This window comes from Arvicanthis niloticus, chromosome 5 (assembly GCF_011762505.2).
Source record: "Arvicanthis niloticus isolate mArvNil1 chromosome 5, mArvNil1.pat.X, whole genome shotgun sequence".
Classification (NCBI taxonomy): Eukaryota; Metazoa; Chordata; class Mammalia; order Rodentia; family Muridae; genus Arvicanthis; species Arvicanthis niloticus.
Window position 1 is genome coordinate 18,961,776 of NC_047662.1, and position 12,623 is coordinate 18,974,398.

The 12,623-nt window shown below is 45.4% G+C and overlaps 1 protein-coding gene across 2 annotated transcripts; it reads left to right on the forward strand.

Annotated features, from left to right (window-relative positions):
* The first annotated feature begins 8,644 nt into the window (after positions 1-8,644).
* On the forward strand, positions 8,645-10,564 carry Pnrc2 (proline rich nuclear receptor coactivator 2). 2 transcript variants are annotated; one of them, XR_013110384.1, is made up of 3 exons: positions 8,645-8,819; positions 9,436-9,640; positions 10,067-10,564. XR_013110384.1 is itself a non-coding variant. In XM_076933970.1 (2 exons), the coding sequence occupies exon 2, from the start codon at positions 10,085-10,087 to the stop codon at positions 10,505-10,507; it is 423 nt and encodes a 140-aa protein (XP_076790085.1). In that variant the 5' UTR covers positions 9,491-9,640; positions 10,067-10,084; the 3' UTR covers positions 10,508-10,564. The 2 variants fall into 2 exon arrangements, 1 of the variants encoding a protein (XP_076790085.1); XM_076933970.1 differs by lacking the exon at positions 8,645-8,819 and having other exon boundaries at positions 9,491-9,640.
* Positions 10,565-12,623: the final 2,059 nt, after the last annotated feature.

Below are 12,623 nucleotides of genomic sequence, written 5' to 3' on the forward strand. Positions count from 1 at the left end.
AAAAAAAAAAAAAAGATTTTATTTTCACTGTTATTGTTAACATTAGAGGCAGTACGTGCATGCCATATAAAGAACATGGAGAACAGAGGTCAACATTGTAGACCCAGTTTTCTCCTTCTATCTTTTATGTCAGTTCTTGAACTCAGGGCTAAGTGACTTTAACCACTGAGTCATCTCGATGGCTCAGATTTTTTTTTTTTTTTTTTTAAGATCAGGTCCTACACAGTAGCCCACATTGGTCTTGTATTCTCATCAATCCCCTGTTTCAAAACTCTCAAGTGTGAGGATTCGTAAGTGTGTATAATGTCACCCACATCAGGTCTCAGTAAGTTGCCTAGGCTAATCTTGAACTCAGTCCACAACCCAGCCTAACTTTGGAACTTGGAATCCTTTGGCTTCAGCCTCTTAAACAGCTGTGAAGACAGAGCCACGACGCCAGGCACAGCTAAAATAACCTTATCTTCCAGGATAGATTTCAGGACTCGTGACAAGGCAAATGGGGGCGGGATGGAGGAGAAGTTATCGGTGAGAGCATTTTCAAACCTGGATCCTGGTAAAAGCTGAGCGAGCATGTGTGGTGCACAACTGCACCCCCACCTCCTACCCCACAATACTGGCTGGGATAGCACGTCACTGGGAACAGACAGGTAGATCCCCAGGGATTGCTGGCCAACCAGCCTGGGTGTGTGGGGCTGGGGTGGGGATAGGTGGGGAGGGGCAGCAAGCTCTATGTTCAGTGACAGTTCTTTCTCAAGGGAACTAGATAGAAAGTGACACCTGACATCCTTTTCTGACACACACACTCACATTCACACACACAAACACTCACTCACACATACCAATCAGTATCGGCCTGGGCCTGGTGGGTGGTATATGTCTTGAATCTCTGAGTTCAGGCCATGACACCTTGGTCTCCATAGTGACTTCCAGGCCAGCAAAGACTGAAGAGGGAGACCCGGATGGATGAGGAAAGCAGTGGGGGAGTCCTAGGTCTGACTGTGCCTTGGTGTGTGATCTTGGGTCTTAGGTTCCTCTCCAGAAACTCATTTTCTATGAGGGGCCACATCAGTGTCACCCTTGTCCTCAGCACAGACACTGGGAAACCTCGGCTGAGCCGCATCACAATGTCACTCGGCTCTTCTGCTTCAGTGGCTGGATCTCAGGAGAGGAATAGCTCTTTAAGTGAATAAGGCAGCAGAGCCCTCAGTGTGAGCCAGGCCCATTTCCTGCTTGACACGTTGTTCTCATTTAATCTTTATACCATATGCCACAGAATTCCAGGAGACAGGGCAAGGGTGCTGATGGGGACGAGGAAGAGGGGCCTCAGGCACGTTGGATGAGATAGCCCAGATCCACCATCTCTGGATTCCAGTCCTCAAGTGGATCCCAACTCCAGGAAGCAAATCTCCCACCTCACCCAGGATTTCCTGTACCTCTGACCCACTGCTTCTCTGAAGCCCTGGCTTCCACAGTGTATCTCACCGATTCACTCATCCATCTCTTCCTCCTTCCTAAAATATGAACTCCAAGAGTTAGAAGAACCATGTCTGCTTCTGTTGTTTTCTGTCCTGAAGTGCTGGAATAGCATTCTGCATGTGTGAGGCATCTGGCTAATATCTGTTTAGCGAATAAGAATGAATGAAGTGGATGAATGAATGAAGTAAGTGAGCCTCAGAAAGGTTAGATAATATGGCTCTGTGTGTGTGTGTGTGTGTGTGTGTGTGTGTGTGTGTGTGTGTGTGTGTGTGAAGGAGAGAGCATATGATCCCCTGGAGCTGGAGCTACGAGCAGGTGAGGGTTGCTGAATCTCCTACTATGTGCCTAAGCAGACATTACTAGTTGTCTTAGGGTTTCTATTGCTGTGATGAAGACACCAAAACCCAAAAAGTAAGCTGGGGAGGAAAGGGTTTATTTAGCTCACAGTTCCAGATCATAGTCCATCACTGGAGGAAGTCAGGACAGAACTCCTCAGGGCTAGAACCTGCAGGCAGGAGTTGATGCAGAGGACAAGCAGAGTGCTGTTTACTGGTTTGTTTCACAGGGCATGCTCAACCTTCCTTCTTATACAACCTAGGACCACCACCCAGGGATGGCTCTACCCACCCCAGGCTGGGGCCCCTCCCTGCACTGCTCACAAACTGAGAAAATGTCTTACAGCTGGATTTTATAGAGCCACTGATACCCCTACCATGTGTCAAGTTGGTGGCTGGTTTTGTGTGTCAACTTGACACCAGATCCCCTGGGACTGGAATTACAGATGGAGTTATAGATCATGTGGTGCTGGGACCTGAATCTGGGTCCAGGACAGCCAGGGCTACACAGAGAAACCCTGTCTCAAAAAGCTAACAAAACAAAACAAAACAGCACTGGTTCTCAAAAAGGGTCCAGGTTTGGTTCTCAGAATATACATGGGAGCTCACTGTCATTAGTAACTCCAATTTCAAGGTATTCGTGCCCTCTTCAGACCTTGGTGGGCACCACACATACACGTGATGCATATACTACTTGCAGACAAAAATAAATAAATAAAATGAAGAAATCTTTTTATTTTTAAAGTGTTTGTTGCTCCTGTTAAGGATCCAAGTTCAGCTCCTAGCACCCAAACCAGGCAGCCCACGACCACCTATAACAGTGGCTCCAGGGGATCTGACACTATATCCTCCAGACTGGCTTGGGGCTATCCTGAAACTTGCTCTGTAAACCAGGCTGGCCTTGAAATCACAGAGATCCACCTTCCTCTGCCTCCCGAGTGGAGTGCTGGGATTACAGGTGTGTGACATGGCATTCACCATGAACCATGTAAAGAGCCAGAGAACAACTTGAGACAGTCATTTCTCTCTGTCCATCATGTGGGTACCAGGGAAGTGGTCATTACTCTTGCTGATAAGCAATGTTATCTGTTGCGCCCTCTCACAGGTCCAGGCTCATGCCTTCCCTCTTCTCTCTAGCCTATACAACATCTAATCCAATGCCAAGGGCTGAATTACTCAAGAAAAGCAATAGATGGCCTAGATACTTCCCCTTTTAGGCTGAAGCACTGAGGCAGTTATTCCCACTCATTGAGGAAAAACAAGATAAAAAACAAGAACATCCTTAAAGACACATTTAAAAATTCCCAGCATTCCAGAGAGCATCTAAGCAAACTCCCAGTTTTGGCTTTTAAACTTAACCCACTATATTCTTCCCAGAGAGTTCACCAGGGGGGCCACAAAAGGAGGAAAAGGAGACCAGAGGTTGCTCAGGACTCTGTCAGACACCCCCAGTTTTATTCTTCAGGGTCACACTCTGCAGGAGAGGTGGGGCCCCTTGAAAGCTGAACTCCCTGGGGAGAGAGATTCTTTTGTGTCAGTCTTTTGTGTGTGACCTGACCTAGAAACTCTGGGGAAGTCTGAGTGAGTCGTTCCAAGGCAGCTGCCTATGTGAGTCCATCAAAATGACTCACACAAAAGGAGATTCTTTGCTGTGTTCTTGTTGACGTGCCTGATCTTCCTTCTCTACATTGGGGAGCAGATTCTAGAGCCCCAATTAGCATTTCTCAAGTTCCTGGGCCTAGTGCTTAACTGACTGCAGGAGGGAATGGGGGAGAGAGGGGGTGCTCATTTTCCTGCCCCCGACAGTCAGCTGACGCTTTGCATGTCACAGAGTTGAATCCTAAATAAGAGCAGGGAACAAGGTTTCTTATTCTTGAGGTTCTGAGGCAGCCATTCCTGCGTGGAGAATACAAGGCATTACTTTTCTTGTTTTGCTCCTGTTTTTTGAGCTGATAGTGTTATGTTGTTAGTTTATTTATTGGATTTTATTTTATTTTATTTTATTTCATTTTATTTTATTTCCTGTGTTGAGGCAAGGTTTCCTGTAGTCCAACCTGGTCTTCCTCGATACCTGGTGAAGGATAAATGTGTGTGTGTGTGCCAAAGTAGGCATGTGTGTGTCACAGGACAACTCACGGGAAGTGGTTCTCTCCTTCCATCACATGGGTCCCCAGGATCAACTTCAGCTGTGGGGCTCAGCAGCAAACACCTTTACCCACTGAACCATCCGTTCTGGTGAAGATCTTGAACCCAGACTCTGAGTGCCACCATTTGGCACTGAGGATGGACCCACGGCTTTGTCAGTGTTTAGCAAGCACCTCGCCAACTTCTCTGTCCGTTCCTTCCTCCTTTCTTCCATTTCTGAGACGGGGACTCCAACATCCCAGGAAGCCTCCTCTTCCTGCCTCTGTGTCCCAAATACTGAGATTGTAGATTTCAGTCACTACTCTGGTCCCACTCTGTATCCCAGGTTAGACTTGAACTCACCATCCTCCTGCCTCTGACTCTAGAGTGTTAGTGCAACACCATACCCAGTCTAGGGTCTGTACAGAGTACAGAGTTCACCCCAAAAGGGAAGAGGGAAGGGGCACTCTGAGCTAACACCTGAGGCTAAGGTAAGAAAATTGCTTCTTTATCTTTTCTCCCCTGACTCTGTGTGTATGTGTTCATATGTGGGCATATATGCATGTCTGTATGGATGCTTGTGACAGTTACAGATAGACACTGAGTATCTTCTTCAGTCACTTGCCCGATTATGTTTTTGAGACAAGGTCTCATATGGAACCCAGAGCTCATCTATTAACTAGGCTGATTGGCCAGTGAGCTCCAGGAATCCACCTGTTTCAGCTCTCCTTGAATCTAGCACTGGGGCTCCATCCCTGCATAACAGAGCCTAGCTTTTCATGTGAGGTCTAGGGATCTGAATTTTAGGTCTTCATGCCTGTGTCTGAAGTATTTAACTGTTTGATGCAGTTCCCCAGTCTCTGGATGCATAGTTTATAGAAGGGGTTTGGTAACATGTATTAAAAGTCTCACTGTTTACTACTCTTTTTCTTCTTCTTCTTCTTCTTCTTCTTCTTCTTCTTCTTCTTCTTCTTCTTCTTCTTCTTCTTCTTCTTCTTCTTCTTCTTCTTCTTCTTCTTCTTCTTTTTTTCGAGACAGAACAGGGTTTTCTGTCCTGGAACTCACTCTGTAGACCAGGCTAGCCTCGAACTCAGAAATCCGCCTGCCTCTGCCTCCCAAGTGCTGGGATTAAAGGCGTGTGCCACCACCACCGGGCACTGTTTACTCTTCTGTTGTTAAGATAAAGACAAAGTCTCAAAGGCAGGAACTGAAGCAGAGGCCTTGGAGGAGCTCTGCTCACTGGCCTGCTTCTCGTGGCTTGTTCTGCTTGCTTTCCTATAGAACCCAGGACCACCTGCCCAGGGATGGCACTGCCCACAGTAAACTGGGTCCTCCCATTTAACCATTAATAAGAAAAGATGCCCAACAGATTTGTCCTCAGACTGATCTAATGACACTGTTTTCAGCTGTGGTTCCCCTCTTCCCAGATGACCGTAGCTTGACAAAAAACAAACAAACAAACAAACAAAACCCTAACCAACACTTAACCTATATGTTTATCTCATGACCTAATAATTTTGTAGCTTGGAATTTAAGGGAAATTTATTTAAGGAAGTGAAAATTTATAAGGATGTCCAGCTCAGCGTAAAATAGCAAAACCACTGTAAATAATGGCTGACCATAAAATTAATTATATATGGTCATAGCATAAAATTCTACTAATAACCACACATGTATGTTTGTATGCACAAGGAAACATGTTCACAATATATTGATGTTTCCAAAAGCATAAATAAACCAGGCTGGGCATGGTGGCTGTAAACCCAGCCATTGGGAAGCACAAGCAGCAAGACCATTCAAGGACACTCTCAGTTGCAAACCAAGTTTGAGGCCCTTCCGAGGTACATGAGATTCTTTTCAAACAATCTATTACCACAACAAACATAAACTAAATGATCCTGTTTAGGAAATGCCTTCTCATGTGTTGAGAGCTACACAGCAAACAAGGACTCCATACACATGGCTCATGCCAAAAGACTGCGAGACACTAACTCAGATCCGTGACCAAACTAGTAAGACACTGGACCCAGCTGGACTGAAACACTCACGGGCCCACCCCCAGGGTTGTGAATGTGGGTCTCAATCGGTAGCGCTCAGGCAGGGTTCTTTAAGGAACCCTGCTGAACCCGGCCCTGAGCATCACGAGAGCCGTGGGAGTTTCCCACAGACTTCCTGTGCTCCCTCCGGTTGGTAATTAGAATCAGGTGACTGCCTTGGCTGACAATAGAATTGCAAGTTCTCCGGAATGTGTGAACTTGTAGAGACTAGCCCCAGATGCTTCCCCAGGAAACAAATGCACAGGGCGAGGAAGGAGGTGTGGGGCTTCATACCAGTTTGGTAACACTATGAGAGCCCTGAAGCATAAACCGTGCAGGCCTGCAGATATTCAAACTGACCCCGAATTTACACACGAACTTAAGAAGAAAAGAACAAACTAACCTTAAGTGACCAGCTCTGCAAGTCAGTAGACTAGAGACTTGTATGTATAGGTGTGGCCCACAGGGTGACTGTGCTAGCCCCTTGGCCATCCAGACTCTAAACAATAGACCTCAGGTGTCACTTGCCTTCCCTCTTTCTACTTCTATTTAGATTAGGCAGGAGAATATTTACAGAATTGTGTGTGTGTGTGTTGAGGTCTGCATGGGCGGGCACACATGTACCTGTTAAGACATTGCTCACCCCTCAATGCCTCAATGGCTCTTTATATTGTTTGCTTACATTATTTATTTCTTCACTTATTACGTGTGCATGTGCACGCACATGGTGTGGCGTCAGAGGAAATGTGTAGGAGTCTGTTCTCTCCTTACACCATGTAGGTCCCAGAAGTCAGGTTGGCAGGCCCGAGGGGAAGGAGGCTGGAGTGGTTTGACCGGCTAATCAACCTCACCAGCCTCTCCTTTTTTGTTTTTGTTTTGGACACAGGATCACACTAAGCCTGGCTGGCCTTGCACTCAGAGATTCACCTGTCTTCACCTCCTAAGTGCTGGAGTTTAGAGGAACAGGAAAGGGCTTTTCCTCCTTTTGGATCCAGATGAGACTTCATCTACTTTTGCAATCTTATGGTGTGGCAGAGGACCAAGCCCCAAAGCAGGCATTAGATAAATTTTGGCAAAATGAATGTTTAAATTAAATCTCCACTGGCTATGGTGGTGGAAGCCCTTAGTCCCCGGACTAGAGAGGAATAGGCAGGTCTCTCACAGCCTCTGTAAGGCCTTACTGAGGCTCCGTCGCCCTCTTTTGGCCTCCCAGGGCACTGCAAGTATTCCATGTACAAACAAAACACAAAAAGAAATCAGACACGCAGAAGGCGATCAGATGTCCCGAGGAAGGAATTATTTTTCCCACACGGTCCAGAGTTTGGAGCTCTTGTGGGCTGGTAGCTATTAATGAATGAGCCAGAGGCAATGCTAAAATATGGTGAAAGCCAGAACCATACTCTCCCAAGGGCAGTCTGACTTTGACCTTGTGGAGAGAGCAGGTTCAGCCAGATGGCAGGACACATGGTACCCTAACCTTCTGGCAATGTCGGTAACAATGTCCTCTACCTCAAGCACGTTTTAGGCACGCAGAAGACACAAACATCGTAGGGCGCCTGAGCCTAGGCTATTGAATCTCACTGTTGTATCATGCTTTGAAGTGTAGTAGCACTGAGATTTTCTGAATCTGAGAACATTGGAAATCAGAATAGCACTTTGCCCTTAAAGTTGCTGAGAGAATGAAATGAGATGACGTAAGCAGCATAAGGCAGGGAGCAGATAATGAATGTGATGAATGTGGACAGGCTTGCAGAGTTCTGGGCCAACTTAATTCTGGACAATGGCTGGCTGGATAGATGTATGTGTATACACGTGCACATGCACACACATACATATATTTATATATTCTGCATCACAATTAGGAGCTAATGAAATATTTGTTTCGTTGAGATGGGGGGTTTGCTATGTAGTCCAAACTGACCTCAAAACTGAGAAGCTGGGATTACAGGCCTGAATGAGGCAAGACACTTGGCACATTTACCCCCATGATTACTCAGAGAAATTAGTGTTCACCTTTGAAATGTTGGCTCTAGGATACATATTTTTTTTCTTAAACAAAAGATATTTCTTCTCTCTTTTCTGAACCTACTACTGTCATTCTTGGGCGGTATCTTTCTTTTCTCTAGTTTTCCCACTTTCTAAACAAGGCCAAAAAATGTGTAAGGGATCAGCCAGCGCTGTGTATAGAAAAAGCAGGCCCTGATGGTAGTAGTGACTGCCTCAGGTACCGAGAAAAAGTGAAGTTAGATCAGAGGGGACGTGAAAAAGGAAGCCGGTCATGTGCAGAATGGTTGCTGGGCTCTGGGTGGGGTGAACATGAGCCATGGCAGCCTCTGGGGAGGCCCAGGGGACTGCAGGACAGAAAAGGGCAGGAACAAAGACAGGGCGCTGCGCAGAGGTCTGGTGACGGAGGTAAAGCGCTGGCTCCGAGGCCAGAGGCCAACAGAAGAGCAGCTGCCCTCCGCCAGCCCGCGGGGGAAGCCCGGCAGCGCGGCTCCCGAAGCTGGGCAGTTATTCCCGACATGCTCCTCCCGCAGGATTTCAAACCACGACAAGAGCCAGCCACTCCGCACTCCCTCCGGCCTGCCCCAGCAACAGGCGGCGTCCGGCGTCTCATTGGCCGCGGCACGCGCTGCTGCGTCCTCATTGGCTACACGTCTCCGGTCCTCTTCCGCGCTTGCAGCGGCCTCCATTTTGTCAGTATAGGCAGTAGGAGGTTGGTCCAAGACGGAGTGGTGATCCGTGACTCGCTCGTGGGCTGTTTGATCCGTGCATCGTTTCTCCCTGGAGAGGGAAGGAGGCTTGGAGGTTGAGAGGGAGCCACCGCCGCGTCCCGAACTCGAAGTCGGTGAGTGTGGCGGGGACGGCCATGTTGGCCACCGCGGGCACCATTGTTGGGCCCGGCTGAAGAGGAAGCAAGGCCGGTCGGGCGCGACACCCGGGAGCTGAGCCGCGGGCTGAGGCGGCGAGCTTGCAGGTTCGCTGTGCGGGTGACGGGGAGTGCGGTCCTTTCGACTTAATAAAATTGGAGGCCTTCTTAGCCTTGTGAGGGTGTTTGCTAATTTGAGTAATTGGAACACTGAGAGAAACCGTTTTAAAGAGACGTGATGTTTAAAAATTAAGGTTATTATGGTTTGTGAAAAATTATGGTACGAGTACCGGAGTCATAAGCGAAAGGACGATGCACGTTGTTGGGAACAGAACCTTGGTGTGGAAATGGCTGTGTGGATTGGAAGCGTACTATGGATGGAACTTTATAAAACAGGGTCCCTAGTTTCCTGGTGTGGTCATAGAGGCGAATGCTTCCTTAGTTTTACTTTAATACGTGTAGGAGTTGCAGGTAAGTCTTCCCCAAAAGTCCCTAAGAGTTATAGCTTTGAGGAAGCAGCAACAGCCATTTCTGTAGACCGTCTAAGCGATCACTTTTGGGGGTTGTTTCCAAGTGATGATCTTTGCTTTTCTAGCTAGGACTTCTCTCAAACTTGTGTGCTGAGGAGACTCGATGTGGGCCTCAGCTCCTAGGCTGAAATCAGCAGACTGGCTCATGAAAACTTGTGTACTGAGACAAAGGAAAGGATCTAGCAGAAAGCAACGTCTCTTATCCTGGGCTTGGCAGCAAGGAAGAGGACAAGTAGTGGAAATCCTGCAATCCGAAAAGCAGACTGAAAGGTATGAAGATTTGCATCATAGTGGGGCCAATTTTCTTAGGATGAAGCAATTCTAAACTGTTAGGGTCGGCGGCCCTGCACCGCAGTGGTGCAGTAGTAGGTGCTTGTAATAACAGCACTCCAGAGTTTGGGGCAAGACTGCTTAAAGTTGGAGGCCAGTCTGGTGGTATAGGAGACCCCACCAGACACGGGTGGATTTAGGTGTGTGGGCTTATTATTATTTTTTAGGTTGTACAAAGAATGAATAGCCTGTTTTAATTTTTTTTATTTCAATTTCACAAGCTGATATTTGGGTATTTTTTGAGGTAGATGGTCTTGCAGGTGAACCTGTGTAATCCCATCTTGCCATATTTTCTTTAACATTTCTAGAACTAGGGCTATGGGGACATGTAGAGTATAACTATTGTTTACATGCATTTACTTATAGGTGACAAAGAAGCTGAAGATGGGTGGCGGAGAGAGGTATAACATCCCAGACCCTCAATCTAGAGATGCTAGTAAGAACCAACAACAGAACAGTAGACAGAAGACCAAGGATCAGAATTCCCAGATGAAGATTGTTCATAAGAAAAAGGAAAGAGGACATGGGTACAATCCATCGGCAGCAGCATGGCAGGCCATGCAGAATGGGGGGAACCCCAAAAGCCTCTCTAACAACTCCAACTGGAATGCTAATAACTTAACAAGTCCTAGCTTGCTTTTTACATCTCAAGCTAGTCAGAACTATGCTGGAGCCAAATTTAGTGAACCACCATCACCAAGTGTTCTCCCCAAGCCACCAAGCCACTGGGTTCATGTTTCCTTGAACCCTTCAGATAAGGAAACAATGGCATTTCAACTTAAAACCTTACTTAAAGTACAGGTATAAAATTAGATAAGTACTAATTTTGAATTTTGTGATGTTTACACATAGCCAAAAGTAGGTTTGATATTGTGAAAAACTGGTAATTTACAAATATAAGCAGACATTTATGTGCTGTATGCACTATGTTATTATAGTGTTAAGGCAATTTAAGCAGCTTAAGTGACTAATCAAATTTACTTGGTAGTGTTGCTAACTAAATTCTAAGGAACAGTAAGTAACCTTAACTTTTTTTTATTGTTTGATGGGAAAACTAAGATTTATGGGTTAATACACAATTTCTGAAGAAATCAGACAGTAAGCATTTAGCCAAGACACACAAGGTGCACAGTTCAGTTTCATGGTCTAGGGTTACCCAAACTATTGGGCATTTAAAAAAAAAAAAAAAAAAAAAGCTGCTTACATTATACCATGGTGAGTGTGTGAAGGGCAGGGGGGGCCAGTGGTGATTACTTAAATGCAGTGGATAGGCATTTACCCAGAGACAGACCAAATCTGAAGACAGTGCTGAATAGCTTCCCAAGAACATTTTTCTCTGTAGTAGCATCCCACGGAAGCTGCTAAAGTGATGTGGCTTCACTTGTACAAAGCTTGCTTCAAAGTTGTGTTTAAACATTTAAAGCCATGTAAATACATGTAATAAGCTTGTAACATATGTAATTTTTCTTGGCCTTTATTCTACAAAATCAAAATAAGACTATTTTTAGTGTGAATCTGCCGAATGTAAGACCATGAACTGTTTTAATCTTATGGCCTAATTTTAAAGGTCTCCAGTTTTTTTTAAAAGGTTCCCCTTGTGCTTAAGTGCCAGTGAATCAATGTAACTGCTTGTGAACTATACAAAGAACATCTGTTGTATTAAGTTTTTATAGCTGAGCTATGAAGACTTTTTTTTTTTAAAGAGATATAAGATGTAGTACAAGACTTTGTCCCCAACCTTTTTAAACCCAAAGATACATTTTGGCTTTATCAATACTAAGTAACCCCTGATTATATACAACCCCTCATTTATGCAAAAAAGTCTCATGTGATTATGCCAAAAAAAGCTAATTTTGTTTTTTCAAGTTTAGAGCAGATATCGTCCAAATCAAACATTGAGTATCCATCCTAAGGGACAAGTTCATAAAATTATGACTTTGAAAGAGGAAATTCATAAATAAACCCTTTCTCCCTAGTATGTTGTTTTATGTGATTTATAGCTGTCTACTTGGGATGACTGTGATGCTACTACTTTGCTTGCTGTTTGAGACAGGACTCTAGCTCAAATGCCAAGATTGAATGTGCCCAGCTAAACTAAACTTCCTTTGTGTTAATGGGGGAAAACCTGTGCAAACTACACTGTTGAGTAAAAACAGTTTAATTAAAAATTTAAACATTTTATGACTGTTAACTCGAACCAGCAAAAAAATCTTGTATGTAGGCAGATGTGAGTTGCAGGCAAGCCTTGTTTACAGAGAGCTCCAGAACAGCAAGCCCTTAGAGTCCTGGTCTCAAAGCCAAAAAGTGTGATCATTAACTTTTGCATATTTGCTTTCTAGTGGATAGATTTCTCACTCAGGCAATTCAAACAACCCCACCTGCAGAGAGAAGGATGGACTATCGAGCCCCCAAGCCCCCCACCCCCCTGCCGTGCAATTCATGAAACAACTAATGTAACCTTTTTGTGCCTCTGCCTATGTATATATATATTTTAAAGCATGCAGCAAAATGCTTGATTTCTAGATTTTTTTTTTTTGAGACAGGGCTTTTTCTCTGTGTAGTCCTGGAACTCACTCTGTAGACCAGGCTGGCCTCAAACTCAGAAATCCGCCTGCCTCTCTGCCTCCCAAGTGCTGGGATTAAAGGCGTCCGCCACCACCGCCTGGCGTTTGCTGATTTTATAAACATTAATTTTATACTAATAAAGCATAGCTGTAAGCCCACTGTTCAGAAGGCACAAATACCAAAGAATGAAAAAAGGAGCCCGGACTGGCAGGGTGGAACACTGACTTTGAGGCCAGCTTGGTCTAAAAAGCAAGTTCCAGGACAGCCAGGGCTATTTACTGAGAAGTCCTGTCTAAGGGGGCGCGGCAGTCTGAATCAGCCTTCAGTTAGTATGGTTGCATGAATTTCTAGACAATGA